Genomic DNA, 18,611 nt, shown 5'->3' with positions numbered 1-18,611 from the left:
GTCCTTACTCCAGACGAGGAGCATGTCTCACAAGACGCATTTCAGGTCAATGTCTAATCTTACAAAAATGAAAGTGCAGGCTTGAAACGACGATTAAGACACGTTCTTCAAGCCAGCTACATTTGTAGCTCATGGATAACAGAAAAGGCTGAAGGTAAAATATGTTTGAGAGAAGGAGCGACTGACTAAAGGAAACGAAACATTGTGTAAAATACAGACGACTGATCCTTATCAGAAAGATGATGTCAGCCTCACGTCCACCTTTAAACACTGAAACTGGACTGTTTATGGTTTACCATACGGTTTAAAGCATGCAACTCAGCGTTTTGAATATCTCCGTCTTGTAAAAATCTCCACGAATCTGCTAGCCTGGATATGGATATCTTTAGTTCATAGTGTTTGGTCACGTGATTGTCACGTGATATTGCTACTTGTTACCAACGAATTCGTGTTTATTAAAATGTAAATTCGACATGATATGTACCAAACCTGCGGACGCAGCTTGTAGGCTATATCTTGGTAATATAATATAATTAATTAATTACAGGGTACAATTGGTCATTTCATGTAGATTCTAACACGACCTAAGTTCATCTTACTGATTGTTTCCACTATGAACGGAAGTAAGGTGATAAGTACAATAATCAACGTAACAATATCGTTTTCGCCGCAGACATATTTGTTTGTTGCTTGACGCCGCACTCAACAATATTCCAGCTACATGTCAGGACCAGACAATCCAGTGATTGTCATTATGAGGTACACAACGGTCCTGCTATGTTTAGTGCGTTTGTCCACTCGACCCCACTAGTTGCCTCTCCATATACATACAAATAGTCGGGCCGTTACAAATTGATCCTTCATTGTCGTTGTATAACTGCCCATGGTCAATGTTAGTTCATGCTCATTTTTCACATCGCAACACAAATTCCAAGACGTTGTATGTCTGTTAGATGTAAATGTACATGCGTTACCACTTTACATTTATTTTTGCAGCCATAACAGGCATCGTAAAATGTAAGTCTTCCTCGTTTTAAATGTTTATGTAATTAACATGTTTCTTGAAATATATTCCATATATTCTTACTTTAAATGATGAATGTGGTTAGGTGTAGGTGAGATTTTATCGAATTCGAAATACGGATCATTACAACAAGTTTATCCGATTGGTTTAGTCACGCAAATCTGTATATTGTATGATATTTTATATCAGGTTTGTTCACCCGTTTATCCGAAAAGATGCAGTCCGGGTGTTTCACTGTATTTGTGAAGAATCAGGTCAGATGGTAACTCTGTGTGATCTGAACGTTTCTGGGGCTCCGATGATGTACCACACTGATGTACACATGGTGTCGACTTCGGCCGATGTCTTGCCCATATTATGTCTCTGATCATCCAGCAGTAGATGGGTTGATGGGAACGTAATGTGATTTGGATTTTATAGTCCCAAGAAAGCTAAAAATGAAAATTTAGAGTATGAGCCATGGATGGATTAAAATTCATATTATTATTATTATTTATTTACGTTTCCAATTTCAGGTGCCGCCGTTCCTGTTCCTCCAGGATCAACGACAACAACAGGTAAGTAATGAATGGCATTCCTACAAAGGACACAAAGGCTGATCATGTTCTTACTGTGATATTCCAGGGGCACTCAGAACAAACTCCTTCCCGGAATTGAGTCACTAATGTTGAAACTGGGTCTCGTAGATTTAATAAATATATTCTTATTTCATAAAATTATATTCAGAGCAAATTTCAAAATTCTTATTATTGTGAAAGATATGCCCCTAAGATTAATTTTGAACAAATATTGAGAATTCACCATTGAACATGTACATCAGTTTGAAAAGGAAGGGAAATTTAGGGTGTAAATTGTCGATGCCCATATTAGCAGAAGACTCAATCTTCAATTTAGGTGTATGTGACGACTCGCTGACGGCGACGCTACCAGACGCGTCGTTTTCCGCCTCCACAGACTACACCAGCAAGGTTCCTGCTCACGACTACGCCCCCTACAGGGGAAGATTAAGCGTCAAGGTTGACCCTAACCCCCAAGCTTACAAGGTCGGCTCCTGGGTCGCCCTTGATCTGGATACAAAACAATGGTTGCAGGTAAACTAGGAATCCGATGTCTGAAAGCTACAATTTTGAGGAACTTAAAGCCAACTCCAGGAAAGTTCCTAGTGAGTCTTTGGCAATCATGCTTGTTGTAAAAGACGAACAGCAGGGGCAGAAAATCATGCTTACTGACTTAGTTGAAACATGTAATTTTCACTGTGCGGGTTGGTGTCATTGGGTCAGTCACTGGATTGTCTGGTCCAGATTATTTACAGCCCCATGTAGTACAGCTGGAACATTGCTGTGTTGGGGTCACACAAACTCCCATTGACCACCACAACTCACATTACAGGTTGACCTTACCGCGCCCAGTGTAGTGCGGACAGTGACGACGGCGGGACGCGACCCCGACCCCGTCAGCGGCTGCTGCAAACAGTGGGTGACAAAGTATACTATTCAGTACAGTCTGGATGGTGCATCGTGGACAACGGTTACCGACAGCGCTGGAGCAGAGAAGGTGAGCTACAAAAGGTGACCTAGTTTTCTGAGGTGCGGCAATTTACTCTCCAGAGTTTGTGCAAGGAAGCGTGGACAAGTAGTTCTGACTGTGTTTCACGGTTTGGTGTGTTTACCAAATTGGTGAACTTCTTACACCTGAATCAGTCTGGAAATTGCCCCCACTCGAATTCGACGCAAGCACTGATATTACTGAAATACTGTTTAAATCTACTTCCAATGCAATTTACTCACTTTAAGACAGGATCTGGTGTAAGCAAATCGTCAATCATATTATTAGCATGTTCGCTAAAGTTCGATATGTATATTCATAGGATATTATTATAGCATATTTTTATAGCACGCATACCCACATAACTAGTACATGCTCAAGGCGCTTGAAGGTTCCCTTGATCAACGGATTTTCCCAAAAGAAGTAACCCATGCGACTAACGGGATCGGGTGGTCAGGCTAGCTGATTTGGTTGACACATGTCATCGTATACCAATTGCTTAGATCGATGCTCATTCTGTTGATCACTGGATTGCCTGGTCCAGGCTCGATTATTACAGACCGACACCATTTTTAAAAGCTGGAATATTGCTGAGTGCGGCGTAAAACTAAACTAAGTCACTGACTCACTTCATATGGTCAAGTCAAGTCAAGTTTATTGTATTCAAGGCCTCCGGCCCATATACAAGGAGTAACATACATATACATAACTACAGTACATAATACAATGGCAATTATAATGGTTATTGCTTAGATATCCTATCATTTCTCAAGACAACAGCATGTTTTACAAATAGAGAAAGGTTACGGATAACAGTTTCATTTCTGGAAGTGAGAACCGAGACAAAGGCTATTGTTGGATATTTTGATAGATAATTACTTGAAATATATTTTCTTCTAAGATCATCATAATATGGACATACAAATATAAAATGAATTTCATCTTCAATAGATGAAGTGCATAATGGACAAATTCTCATATTTCTGTCTATAGACAATCTTCTACCTTTATTAATACTTAAATCTAATAAACCTAGTCGGAGCTGAACAAATGTGCGTCTGATATTTCTTGATGTCAATACAGATAAATATATTTCTGGTTGGATAAGGCTCTTAAAGGACCTATATAGATCATACCTTGAACTATTTTCGAGAGTCGAATGCCATTCTTGATGGAACATATTAATTGACTGTTCTCGGAAACGTTTAAGAAACAGAGTTACATTACCCATTGTCTGATTTAACCATGCAAATCCAAGGCCATGAGAAAATAAAAGATTTCTAATATGTGAAGCCCAAGTTGTCTTGCCCATGCTATCAAGATGAACAAGCATATTATAAGCTATTTTAGGTATTCGTTGTTCATGCATTTCCAGAATCTTAAGCCAATACTTCAAACATCTGATTTGTGAATTTATATAAACTGGATATCTCCCACATTCCCCATAAACCATGGGATATCTCATGATGTGAACTATACACGGGTATTGCCTGACTAAAGGTATTCAAACATTTAAGCTGTTATGAAAGTAGTTGTAATTTTGGTTTAATACGCAGCTGGTAAATCTGTACATATAAATACAAGGGTTTGGGTTGGTAACAGTTCGGACAAATACCTAACAGAATTCTTATATAATTTGAGATAAACATTTGTAAATACTATTTTCAAAAAACTAATTGATTATTATAATTTGGTGTGTTGAAGTGCAAAATGCAAACAGAATGAGATTTGAACTGGGCTTTTAATGATATTTTATGGGTAGGTGATCACACTGGTCTTGATAAAACCGAGATGGACACCACAATGGCCGACAAGAACATTGTAATCACTGATTTTTTTAAACCATGTAGTATAGAAAATAGAACGAACTCACGCACGCAAAGATTCCGGCAAATCTTAAATAACATTTCGACCTGTATTGTTACGGTTAATTAGTTGCCGTGACAACAGGTTTAAGAGTCCCCCTTGAACCATCAAAATAGAACAACGACAAGTCTAAAATATTCAATAATATATTGAGCAAACAATGAGCAAACTACAATGAATGACAATACAGATTTCTAGTACAATGGAAGTGAGTCACAAATCTAAAATATCGGGTCACAAATATTAGATATTAACTCACCAGAGTCTTGACATTTACAGTGAGAGCAGATATACTGATTGAAGGTTGTTTACATTGACAACAGTTGAATATAGACAAACACGGTCAGACGATGACGATGGCAGACAGATGTACACAAATCCAGTCATGTAATAAAGCCCCGCAGCACAATGCAACATGCACCCTTTATACAGCTCTTACACAGTTCTCGAGCATTCAAGTAAATGCGGGCAGCATCACTATCCACTCAGAAAATTAGGCCATTTTCTCGAACATACGACCGGGAATCAAAACAAAATAAGCCAATGGAGGCAACTCTGGAGCGCTATGAAAAAGGCGTACCGCTAAAATATATTATTGCCATTGACCAAACATGATGCAAGATGTAAGCTACAACCAACACTCAAAACTTTAAACAGTGTGACCCAAATTAACTATCACGAAATCAATGATATTATAACTTACAAAAAAAACACACTCTCATAACAGTATCATATTCGGAACATGATATGACGGAGCCGTTGATCTCTTGGGCACATGAATGTTTCCACGTATTCATGACCTCATATCTTGGCATGATTATATGCGACTGTAATATTTTGGATTTCAGGTTTTCGACGGCAACACCGACTCCACCACGCATGTAACGAACAGTCTCGCATGTCCAGTCATCGCTCAGTATGTCCGAGTCAGTCCAGTAGAGTGGCACGGATACATCGCAATGAGGATGGACCTTAACGGCTGTAACATTGCTTCTGGTGGGTGTGACGTCGGTAAATTAATGTCATCGGTTGCACATCAGGGGATCAGTCATGCTTGTCGTAAGAGGCGACTAACGGTATCGGGTGGTCCGGCTGTCACATGTCATCGTATCCGAACTGTGTAGACCGATGCTCATGCAGTTGTTCACTGGATTATCTTGTCCAGACTCGATTATTTACAGACCGTTGCCATGTAGCTGAAATAGTGCTGAGTGCGGCGTAATACTAAATCACCTTACTCACTCGGGGATCAGGCTTATGTCTGTGGTAGGACAACTTGTGGGAATCGGAAGCGTAGAAAGACACGTGATAGGACTAAGACACGTGGTAGGACTCACACACGTTTTAGGACTCAGACGCAGGGTTGGACTCGAACCCATCTGTCTCACTTCATCTCCATGGATAGAAGCAATAATAAAGAATTCATTCGTGCTTTGAGGTCATTATAGAATATATGAGTTTTTCCCAATAACAGTGCAGGGGCGAAGAGATACAATGGTGGAATCGGACAGGGACAAAACATCAACATGACAGGAATCACTGGGTTGTCTGCTTGCTGTTTAACAAGTATATTCTAGCTAAATTGCAGCGGTCTGTAAATAATCGCGTTTGGATCAGGTGACACTTTCCGTCTTTCAAAGAACCATGAGATTAGAGAATATTTGGATAGTTGAGGCAGCCTGAGGGTATCTTCCACAAGGACAATAACAAGATGCTTTATAAAAGTATCAATTTCATTTTGATATCGTCCCTAGGTGGAGCTACAGCTGGACCATCTACCGCGGCACCGACAACACCGACAAGTAAGGAACCGTATAATTTTCATATTCAGCATGCATTATTCCAGACGTGCGTGATTTATCGTTACCAGAATTTCATTGTAGAATACAACCTGTTGCTCTGTTGAGACACAGTTTATCAAATTCTGCCAACATTATCCTTTTTTTATGAATGCTTAAACACAGTGATGTTTCTCTTCGCAAATATATATATCAAATTTTAGCCGTGTCTGTTTGGTATCTCTGAAACTATTGCGACACGTCACCTGCCTGGACGGTCTGGAGTATCCCGGGCAGTACCGCAATCATTCGTAACTACTCGTGTCATTCCGGCAAGCCGGATGGCGTCTCGTACCCTTTTCGTGGCCATGTTTACGACTGGGCCCTGTCTAAGCGCAAACGGGCATGGAGATTAAAATAGGCTAGTACTATTGCCAAGGAAAGATAACTCTGAATTTCCAAACATGGCTCCTAGAATATCCTTTTTCCCGTGGGCAAAAGAGCAATACAGTCATTCCCTTTGTAAATATGTTTCAGTGTTTACAGTTTCTGATCCTTTAGCTCAAAGTTTATGTTTAAATTGTGCTTTGCATAGTTCAGCGAAGTTTCAAACTTCAACGGTGCCGCCATTTTCATGCTTCGAAATGCGTTTTACTACGCGCGATTTGATTGGTTTGCCACGATTCTTGGCAATAATGGCGTACGATAGGGGTACGAGTCTTCTTGTAGGTCACGGAAAGAGGCGAGTTGTTACGAATGTACCGCAATGAGAAAAATGCCAGGTGTAGATATTCCAAATCAGGCTTGAAAGTATGCATCAAACGGTTGGTGCTTAACTATTTTCATAGTGTATAAAATAAACCTATGAAATTCCCATTACAGTCGCTGTTGCAGGACAACTCTCTAATGGCCGTAAGTAAATATATTTCAATATGAAGGTATTTAGTTAAAGGTACTTATTGAGTAATGGATGTATCTATTTAGAGTGATATTGTCTAGTGCCGCTTTTAACATCATTCCGGTTGTATCACGATGTATGTAGCGGGGATGTGGCTGGGGAGGGGGTTGGACACGGAGATTACAGGTATTTACCACTGTGGTGAATCTCACAAACACGGGTAAGGTGCTGTCAAACAGAGGTACAACTCCCCACAGCACATTAGCACCTTAGACGACTGGGACACTATAGGTTAAAGCATGGTAAATTGATGGTGATGAAAGTAATTTTCACAACCTTGAACTAACCTCATCATATTTGCATTTAGCTAAACTGCCTTTATTTCAAATTATATTATACTATATTCTCCTTTCTTTTTGTTGGGTGAGCTTCAGTACCTATATCACCATCGTTTATAGTGTTTGCATCACATTATCGTCCTCTGTACAGAATGTGTCAGCGACTGCAGCAGTAAGGGTGATGGCTTCTACCAGTCCTGTCAGGGTTGTAATGTTTATGTGCGATGTGTCAGCGAGAAGATCACTGACAACAACCCCTGTCCTCCCGGGACTGTGTGGAACGACAACATCAAGTTCTGTGACATAAACTCTCCCACCTGTCAAGGTAGGAACATCATGCTGACAGATTCGTGTTTATATCAATGACTGAAATGCTTTCAATGATCACACGAAACACCATCCTCAGCCTAAAGAACAAGATATTATTATCCTGTTTTCACATTGTAAGTATTATACGGTACGAATAGAGACCGTCCCGTGCTATCATTTATGGAACATATACTGAGGGAAACAAATAAGGGAACACCACTTCATGACAGTCTTCTTTTATTTATTCTCAGATTTCCTCCCACAGCGCTATTCACAGCTGGTGATGAAAACTGGAAACCATTAAAGGAACACTTGAATTGTCCTGTGTTTCTTTATTTGTGTCTCTCAGTATAACATTCGCACTTTATGCTGCTGATACTATGTATATGGAATAATCTCCTTACCCAATGTCACTATGAATATGTTTACGAACAGATGTATTGACACTTACTGAGGTAACTTTAGACACTGCGTAAAGATATTGACAAATGCATTTGGTCTGTTCACGTCACCTAAAACACCATCCATCAGATTATGCACTCACTGTTATGAGTGAGTGAGTGAGTGAGTTTGGTTTTACGCCGCTTTTAGCAATATTTCAGCAATATCACGGCGGGGACACCAGAAATGCACTGTTATGAGAGAAACTGACAAACTGTAGCATATATAAGGAGTGTTCCACCATACACACAACTCACTATATCTGTCTCTGGCTGTAGGTCCCACAAGTCCAACCACGCCAGGAACCACTACAACCAGTAAGTCCTTACATTGTACATACTGAAATGGTTCTCCTTATGTAAAATACAATCTATAGAATACAAGTGATTTATGTAATATGATCGACCAACCATGTCTTTTCTGTGACTGTATGTTCATAAAGCGAAAACATTTACGTCACGCCCATACGGGGAAATTGGCTGATATATGAGTATCAGTTTTTACGTTGTGCGCACACGCACACGCACACACACACGCACGCACGCGCGCACGCACACACACACACACACACACACACACACACACGTCTTTACTGAAGGTAATTCATACATGATTCTGATAATTGTGGAAGGCCTATTGGAGGTTCTAGAAGAAAAGATAAAAAATTGTGATTCATTTTCGGACCTAATGTAGGTTAAATGTTGGCAACTACAACCAGTTTCACGTTAATATTTTGTATCTGTGCTTTCTGGAAAAGAAGACATGTGTGCTATCACGTGTTCGTTTGTGTGGGGCTAACTGAACAGATAGACACCAGGATGTTGGTATTTCCTTACATAGGAACCACAGGAAATATGACGTGTGTTTTCTAACGAACGTGATTGTATCATTCTCTAAGTTCTCTAAAAATTCTGACATATTATTTATGTTGTGAAACCGTGTCGGGCGCAAACAGGACGTCAATAAAATATACACGGTGTTTTCTTTTCTCTGTAATTATATTCTCAACACGTGAAAGACACACAACACACATGCTAACATAATATATAATTATTCATATAACTCTTTACTATTTCAGCAATGGCTGCAGGACAACTTTCAACCGGCCGTAAGTGAAATAATCGTCATTGATAGGATTCTTATGATGATTATCAATATTCTGATATGTTCGCAGATCAAGAAGACGATTTATGATCAGTTTGCAAAATCCATGACATTATTTGCATTGCTATTAAAACACCGATGCCATTTGCACTGATGCCATTTGGTGTTTTGTTAAAGGTATGAACAAAATGGATTTCTCTGAAACGATGCTACCGTATTTCGACTGATTGTATCTGATTATAACAGGGTGTGTAACTGAGTGGCGTGGTGAATGAATCATTAACACTGGTTTCTGCATATGTCAGTTGTACAATAGGTGGCGATTAGGAAAATATGTATAGCACTGGGGGTAGTTACGTAACGGGCCAATTATATGACTTGCCCCCATGAAATGATTGTGATTAACTGGCAATTATGACCAGTGATTAAAATACCTCTTGAAACAAGAGAAACTCAAATGAAAATGTAAATACAAGCTGACCAATACACTTGAACATAATAATCGCTGTGGACACTATAAGTTGTTCACGGGTCACGGGGCATGGGTTCGGACTCAGGGAACATAAACAAACATCGAGGGTACATCAACCCATGGGCCCCGAGGGACCAGTAAACAACGTATTTATCTTACCGAACATCTTAATGTTTATTTTGAATTGTTTGAAGCACGGGTACAAATCTTTTTGTAGCCATCGCTAGATTTTGCTGACAAGAAAAACAGATTTAGAGTTATCTCCCTTCCATCGATTTGCATTCGCAAAAAAACGGTAATTTCCGTACATCATACGTGATTCAATGTTATTCGAGATAAAGAATTACTACCACGAAGTACCAAATGAGTTGCCATTGACAGCGGGGTACATTGAAATGTTACTCGCTTGTAAGCAGGGTACATTGAAAATAATAAAAGAGCGCGCAGGCAATCAGAAAGCGACATTTATGTGTGAGGTAAGATAAAATTAGTAAATCCCCGGCAACTGGATTTAAACAGAGGCACACTTGTTCTTCAACACGAACGATTGTTTTAGCGACAGACAATCAGACAGGTTAGGTCTGCTGTGATATAGAGGAACGATTTATTTATGGACAGACAACTTGTTGACTGGAATGGATGAGACATTTCGACTGCTTGACAACAGTGTTAGCAGCTACAGTGAAACTTCGCATCCAGTGCAATAAACAAGTTTTCTTTGATTGGCATTCTAAAATTTGAGAAGATGAAGAAATCAGGACGATTTTTTTTATGGATATACCACTTCTTTATTCTGTCTAGACGACGTTTCGACATAGATTCCAATGTCGTTGTCATGGAAGTGAATACCCGTAATTAGAATCTATCGTTCTCTTGATCATACCAGCTTCTAAATGTCACTATAAGAAGTTATAGGTATTCTTGGCTTGCTTTTATGCCTGCGTAAATACGTCAACTCACTGTCGCTGAACATATTTGGCTGGGGCAAGACAATAAACACCAAAGGAACCGATAGAGTAAGCTTGCACAATGGCGACTGTGGTTTAATTGACAGGCTGAACTCGGACGTAGACTTAGAGAATAAAATAATGCTGAAACTGAAATACACTTGATGCTGTGTACATATAATTACGTAGTTCTAAATGTGTATAAGTTGAAATGGAAGCTTCATTACCATAGAGGCGCAGTGGAATAGCCTAGTGCTTACAGCGTTCGCACGTCAGCCTGAAGGCCCGGGTTCGATTCCCCAAATGGGTACAATGTGTGAAGCCCATTTCTGTTGTGTTATTGCTGGACTGTTGCTAAAAGCGGCGTAAAACCATACTCACTCATACCCCCAGTGCCTTAGGCACAATCATTTGGATCCGTTAATTCAAACCTGCATATAGCTTGGTATCGAAACAAACATTTCCATATGTATTCAAACTTGCATTGTAAGTGAGTTCAGTACCTATATCCCCATCGTTTATAGTGTTTGTATCACATTATCGTCCTCTGTACAGAATGTGTCAGCGACTGCAGCAGTAAGGGTGATGGCTTCTACCAGTCCTGTCAGGGCTGTGATGTTTATGTGCGATGTGTCAGCGAGAAGATCACTGACAACAACCCCTGTCCTCCCGGGACTGTGTGGAACGACAACATCAAGTTCTGTGACATAAACTCCCCCCACCTGTCAAGGTAGGACAGATTCATGGCACAATCTCCATCTTCAGCGAGTCTTCTAGCCTTCTTAATTACTTTCTAACACACACCCAAAGTTCAGAGGGCGTTCAATGTTAATACATTTCCACCATCCACCGGGTCTACGTGTCTTTGCAGTTCCAACATTACAGCTTTTATTTGAAGTGGTGAATAACATAGTCTTTTCGTAGCCGCCTTTTTATAAGCTTTATGCACTCAGAAAGAATTTTTTGACATGACGTCACGTCAAAGGCAACGCTCCGTGTTGATACAGTTCGCTTTAGATAATAACAGTTTAGAGTTCAAACTAAATATTTGGTTATGCTTTGCATATCATCGAATTTGTTCTCGTAGGTCTCTGTGTCAAGCTGACAAACGTCAACAAATACAGCTTCATTTGATAAACACCTTCTCTGTAGTAAGCTAACGTTACATATATACGGGTGTAGCACCAGAGCTACAATTGCCCAACTCACTATGTCTGTCCCTGGCTTCAGGTCCGACCAGTCCTACCACGCCAGGAACCACTACAACCAGTAAGTCCTTGCATTGTAGATACTGAAAACGGATGGGGTTCATGTGTATACCTATATAATACCAGGGCTCCAGATAATTTTTCATAATCAGGAGTACGTACTCCTTATTTTTTCAATATAGGAGTACTGGAAACATTGAGTACATTTAGAGTACTGAATGGAATTTAATGGCGTATCAGTAATCTTGTGTTTCGCTTCATATATGCACCAAAACATTACTACTCTTGGGTAAACAATAAAACAATACTTTTTCAGATAAATACGTCTGTAAATGATTCTGAAACCGTACACCATTGCTGTGGTCCGTATCTGCTACGTTTTTAAAATTGTTTCCTACCGTATCGTGCTTATTTTATATCCGTACATACGCCGATACGGCCCTTATCTGGAGCCCTGTAATACCATAACACAACTAATACACTGCAAGTGTTTGGGGCATTTGATTGGCTGACAATCCTCTTTTCATTCCTTACGTTTCCATAAAATGAAATATACTGAGGGAAACAAATAAGGGATCACATGAAAGCACAAATGTTTCTTAATTTGTTTCCAGGTTGCTTCACAAGCGTTGTATCGCATAGCTTGTGAAGAAACCTGGAAACAAATAAAGGAACACTTGTGCTTTCAGGTGATCCCTTATGTTTTTCCCTCAGTATATATACCGGGTCACGGTGATAAACGGAGAACGGTATCCTTCCTGAATGACTGTGTCCAAAGCTTCATTACTGCTACATGTGGCATTGTTCTGTCGTTAATGTTGTGTACATGTTTATTGGTAAGATTTGACTTTAATAACGTGTTTTCTTTGACGGATTTATGAATGTACACCACGTGTGTTGGTACTTTGTGTAAATCAACTTTGTGTACACACCTGCCTGCTCGGGTTTAAACTGTGTGGGCAACTGCATAATGACTGCATGAACGCACTCTGTTTATAGAAATTATTTCTAAAATGATTGTACACATCTTTATGATTTCAGCAATGGCTCCGGGGCAACTTTCAACTGGCAGTAAGTGAAATACTAATGGTCAAGTATAGGATTCTCATACTATGAAAATTATATACTATCCCAAAAAGAAACGCGTAGGCGTTTGGATTTTTTAAAAATCCATTAATTACCTATTGTGTTCAAACAATCGTCAAAATATGTAACAAAAGTGTTGATAACATGATTTTACACAATCACCGTCGTTTATAGTGTCTGTATCACATCATCGTCCTCTGTACAGAATGTGTCAGCGACTGCAGCAGTAAGGGTGATGGCTTTTACCAGTCCTGTCAGGGCTGTGATGTTTATGTGCGATGTGTCAGCGAGAAGATCACTGACAACAACCCCTGTCCTCCCGGGACTGTGTGGAACGACAACATCAAGTTCTGTGACATAAACTCCCCCACCTGTCAAGGTAGGACAGATTCATGGCACAATCTCAGTCTTCAGCGAGTCTTCTAGCCTTCTTACTTTCTAACACACACCCAAAGTTCAGAGGGCGTTCAATGTTAATACATTTCCACCATCCACCATCTACGTGTCTTTGCAGTTCCAACACTACAGCTTTTATTTGAAGTGAATAACAAAGTCTTTTCGTAGCCGCCTTTTTTTAAGCTTTATGCACTCAGAAAGAATTTGTTTGACAAATGACGTCACGTCAAAGGCAACGCTCCGTGTTGATACAGTTCGCTTTAGATAATAACAGTTTAGAGTTCAAACTAAATATTTGGTTATGCTTTGCATATCATCGAATTTGTTCTCGTAGGTCTCTGTGTCCAGCTGACAAACGTCAACAAATACAGCTTCATTTGATAAACACCTTCTCTGTAGTAAGCTAACGTTACATATATACGGGTGTAGCACCAAAGCTACATTTGCCCAACTCACTATGTCTGTCTCTGGTTGTAGGTCCGACCAGTCCTACCACGCCAGGAACCACTACAACCAGTAAGTCCTTGCACTGTAGATACTCAAAACGGAATTGGTGTTCATGTGTATACCTATATAATACCATAACACAACTGATACACTGCAAGTGTTTGGGGCATTTGATTGGCTGACAATCCTCTTTTCATTCCTTACGTTTTCATAAAATGAAATATACTGAGGGAAAAAAATAAGGGATCACATGAAAGCACAAGTGTTCCTGTAGTTTTTTCCAGGTTGCTTCACAAGCGTTGTATCGCATAGCTTGTGAAGAAACCTGGAAACAAATAAAGGAACACTTGTGCTTTCAGGTGATCCCTTATTTTTTTCCCTCAGTATATATACCGGGTCACGATGATAAACGGAGAACGGTATCCTTCCTGAATGACTGTGCCAAAGCTTCATTACTGCGTGAAATGGTGTTACATGTGGCATTGTTCTGTCCTTAATGTTGTGTACATGTTTATTGGTAAGATTTGACTTTAATAACGTGTTTTCTTTGACGGATTTATTAATGTAAACCACGTTTGTTGGTACTTTGTGTAAATCAACTTTATGTGCACACCTGCCTGCTCGGGTTTACACTGTGTGTGCAACTTCATACTGACTGCATGAACGCACTTTGTTTATAATAGAAAATATTTCTAAAAATGATTGTACACATCTTTATGATTTCAGCAATGGCTCCGGGGCAACTTCCAACTGGCAGTAAGTAAAATACTAATGGTCAAGTATAGGATCCTCGTACTATGAAAATTATATACTATCCCAAAAAGAAACGCGTAGGCGTTTGGATTTTTAAAAATCCATTAATTACCTATTGTGTTCAAAAAATCGTCAAAATATGTAACAAAAGTGTTGATAACATGATTTTACACAATCACCGTCGTTTATAGTGTCTGTATCACATCATCGTCCTCTGTACAGAATGTGTCAGCGACTGCAGCAGTAAGGGTGATGGCTTCTACCAGTCCTGTCAGGGCTGTGATGTTTACGTCCGATGTTTCAACAAGCAGATCATTGACAAGAACCCCTGTCCTCCCGGGACGGTGTGGAACGACAACATCAAGTTCTGTGAGTCAAGCTCACCCACATGTCAAGGTAGGAACATCATGCTGATAGATTCATGTTGAGGATTATGGTGTACATTTACAGAAAACTAGTCTGTTATACATACCCTGAGGCAAATATTTCCAAGAAAGTCTAGGAAATGTGGCAAGTCAAGATTTCCACAGCTTTAGGATGAAGAAAGTCTCAGGGCTCCTTTTCATTATATACTACCCATCAAAAGTTTAGACTCACTAGTGTAAATGTAGCCTCTTATTTCAGTCAACTGTTCTAAACTTGATTTTGCAAAATAGTCAGTTCAGTTTAAAGGTACTGTTTACACATGAACTAATGCATTGTAAAACAAATTCGTAAGGTTGAACAGATTATTGTCATGAGTTCAGTAAATAATGAAAATCTGTGAAAATTGGCGAATTCTTCAGAAAACTTTACACCAAAACGCAGCTGTTCACATGAACGATATTTGCACATGCTTTTAAGCAATTTGATGCATGATCCTCTTACAATTCATCTGCATAAAGTTTGCAGTTGGCTCCCCCAAGTTAGTGGAGAAATTCATCTTCGATGTAACCATATGTATATGCATAACATATAGTGAGTGCTTTAGGTGAGTCTAAACTTTTGATGGGTAGTATATTAATTGTTTTACTATGGACTATTTTTTCTGTATAATATGTTCATTTCAGAGACTAGTTGTTAGTGTACCAGGAAACAAGCATCGTCATTTCAAGATGTAAAGGAATGTTTGCCAAAATTCTAACATGCATATTGGGCGTTCGGACAACTAGTTCACAGGCATTTGTTCAGAATCTTGTAAACATATACACATCAAGCATTTAGATTCATTAACCTGCATATATCTACGTCCCTTTATCTTGTCTCTAGTACCCGTGAAGGTCCGGACTAGAATGAACCTTCAGTAACCCATGCTTGTCGTAAGAGGCGACTAACGGGATCGGGTGGTCAGGCTCGCTGACTTGGTTGACACATGTCATCGGTTCCCATTTGCGCTGATCGATGCTCATGCTGTTGATCACTGGATTGTCTGGTCCAGACTCGATTATATACAGACCACCGCCATATAGCTGGAATATTGTTGAGTGCGGCGTAAAACTAAACTCACTCACTCACTGTCTCTAGTCTATATGTTTACACATTTGCCTGTGGATATTTCCAACACGTTCTACTACAGAAACGACACCAACCTCCACCGTGGCACCGACGACTACACCGGTACAGACTACACCTTCATCCACAGTGAAGGTAACCATACCTTCAACCACGCAACCAACGACGACTCCTACACCTGAACCTACGACAACACCTGCAACTACGCAACCAAAAACTACCCCTACACCTAAACCCACAAGTGCGGCTACACCACGACCACCAACTGTGCCAACACCTACGCCAACATTTCCGCCGACGACGCGTGCACCAACGAAGCCAGGTAACGTACTGTTTAGTTATGACATCGTAAGCACCGTGTTTCGTTGAAACAGAGAGATTTTTGTATTCAGTGTTTTCCATTGCATTCAATGTCATTTAATTCAAATTGTCATTATGATTTTAAAGAGATCTGTTTTCGTTGGTTGCAGGAGTCCTAATGCCTAATCCATATCGTGAGTATATACTGTTGTTGCGACAGTCGTATCTTGGCACTAAAACATCCTTCAACTTGTCTATTCTTCTACCTCTGTGTTTGTGTCGAACCCCTATATGTCTCATACAGTAGGCTATGATTGTCATGAGAGGCGACTAATGGGACCGAATGGTCAGGCTCGCTGACTTGGTTGACATTCATGCTGTTGATCACTGGATTGTCTGGTCCGGACTCGATTATTTACAGACCGCCGCCATATAGCTGGAATATTGCTGTACGGCGTTAAACAACAAACCAACTAACCAACCAACCAACCAACCAATCTTATACATCATGAGGTGAGGTGAGGTGAAATTGGGTTTAACGTCGTGCTTGAGAATATTTTGCTCATATGACGACGTGCATGCGTGTGTATGTGTATGTGCGGCTGCTTGTACTAGCCCAGACTGAAGCTGGTTTTATAGTGCTAGCCCACTGAGATACCATGCCGCAGTGAAGCATGAATACCCCACTCAGACACATTATACTGAATCCGAGCCAACCAGTCCTTGTTGTACCCATTAATGCCGAGCGCCAGGCAGGGACCAACAAGTACCATATTTTAACGTCTTTTGGTATGACGCGGTCGGGGATCGAACCCGCGACCTTCCGCTCTCCGGGCGGACACTCTAACCTCTACACCACGGAGGCAGTCATTTTACATCAAGACATATGTAGGCGTATGTGTGTAGTGTTAAATACTGATATGGACACACAAGTCAGGGACAATGTGTGGTGATTTAAGCAATTGAGTACGTAGCTTCTCTACCTCAGACACTTTGACATACGAAGATACTATTCAACAGAAAGGTAGCATACTTCTAACCTAATTCATTGTACTTTGCCCAGGCTGTGTGAAAGACTGTAACGAAGTCCCCAACGGAGATTACCAATCATGCAGGGGCTGCAACATCTACGTCACCTGCTCCAGCGGACTGACGTACGACGGCAATCAGTGCCCGGCGTCGACCCTTTGGAACGACAACACCAAGTACTGCGATTATAAATCGCCGACCTGCCCGTAGAGACGGCCGTGTTCACTGGCTGTTCCTTGTCGTCAGGGAACATCAGATATGTGACAAGAAAGGAGAACTATCATTGATCGTCAAAATAATGTGAACAAACCAATGACGTCATGTTCGTATTCGTGTTCGTCTATGTATGTTTGTAGGATTTAACTTAAATCCTTAAATCTTAAAGAAAAATGCCATACGGTTCCTTAAAATTCATTGTTTACGGTATAAGGCACTTGAATCTGTAAAAGCAATGTAATATCCTGTTAAATAGTCCCCGAGCCGATGCACGATGATTGGTTGTTCAGAGATTAAAAGTCTATGAAACATTCTGGACTCCATGTCGAATTTCACAAAGGTTAAATAAACAATAAAACCAAATGAGTGAGTGAGTGAGTGAGTTTAGCTTAACGCCGCACTCGGCAAATTCCATCTATATGGCGGCGGTCTGTAAATAATCGAGTCTGGACCAGACAATCCAGTGATCAACAGCATGAGCATCGATCTGCGCAATCGGGAACCGATGACATGTGTCAACCAAGTCAGCGAGCCTGACCACCCGATTCCGTTAGTCGCCTCTTAAGACAAGCATAGTCGCCTTTTGTGGCAAGCACATGGGTTGCTGAAGACCTATTCTACCCCGGATCTTCACAGGTCAAAACCAAATGAAACATCCATCTTGTCAACGTCACCTTGAGGAAAGCAACTACGTTAACAAAACAAGAATCTTGAAAACAAATTGAAGGGGCATTTGAAGAAAATAAAGAGTACCCTTTGCGCTCTACCCATGACTGAATTCTTGTTGGGTCTTGCTGGGATGGATTTGTCGTGAGATCTTTTGGCTTTAAAGTTCTTGTTGATTATAGGTCCGGCCTCCGCCATGTTTGACTAGGTTCTTTGTATTGTGGCTGAAAAGGATACTGTTAGTGTTACTCTAAGACGATACATGCTTCGGTTGCTGAGAGCAGACACGTTTTTTTA

At 40.4% G+C, this 18,611-nt stretch overlaps 2 protein-coding genes across 2 annotated transcripts; both read left to right on the top strand.

The window, feature by feature from the left end:
- Positions 1–60: 60 nt before the first annotated feature.
- Positions 61–11,456, top strand: LOC124292413 (SCO-spondin-like; the record flags this gene model as incomplete). The annotated part of the gene is made up of 12 exons (XM_046729494.1): positions 61–154; positions 997–1,017; positions 1,540–1,581; positions 1,919–2,115; positions 2,414–2,578; positions 5,284–5,431; positions 6,190–6,237; positions 7,096–7,125; positions 7,601–7,774; positions 8,478–8,516; positions 9,278–9,307; positions 11,278–11,456. Coding segments are annotated over 12 exons (1,167 nt in total), but the record flags the coding sequence as incomplete, so codon positions are not given.
- Positions 11,457–11,957: 501 nt separating this feature from the next.
- On the top strand, positions 11,958–17,959 carry LOC124292426 (salivary glue protein Sgs-3-like). Its single transcript, XM_046729506.1, has 9 exons — positions 11,958–11,991; positions 12,972–13,001; positions 13,222–13,395; positions 13,890–13,928; positions 14,586–14,615; positions 14,835–15,008; positions 16,168–16,425; positions 16,574–16,597; positions 17,467–17,959. Exons 2-9 carry the CDS (start codon positions 12,974–12,976, stop codon positions 17,640–17,642), a joined length of 903 nt encoding a protein of 300 aa, XP_046585462.1. The 5' UTR covers positions 11,958–11,991; positions 12,972–12,973; the 3' UTR covers positions 17,643–17,959.
- Positions 17,960–18,611: the final 652 nt, after the last annotated feature.

Source organism: Haliotis rubra, unplaced genomic scaffold, assembly GCF_003918875.1.
Source record: "Haliotis rubra isolate DU_JTF1 unplaced genomic scaffold, ASM391887v1 Scf517, whole genome shotgun sequence".
Classification (NCBI taxonomy): domain Eukaryota; kingdom Metazoa; phylum Mollusca; class Gastropoda; order Lepetellida; family Haliotidae; genus Haliotis; species Haliotis rubra.
Note: the sequence above shows the minus strand (reverse complement) of the source record. Positions and strands in the feature narration are given on the sequence as shown.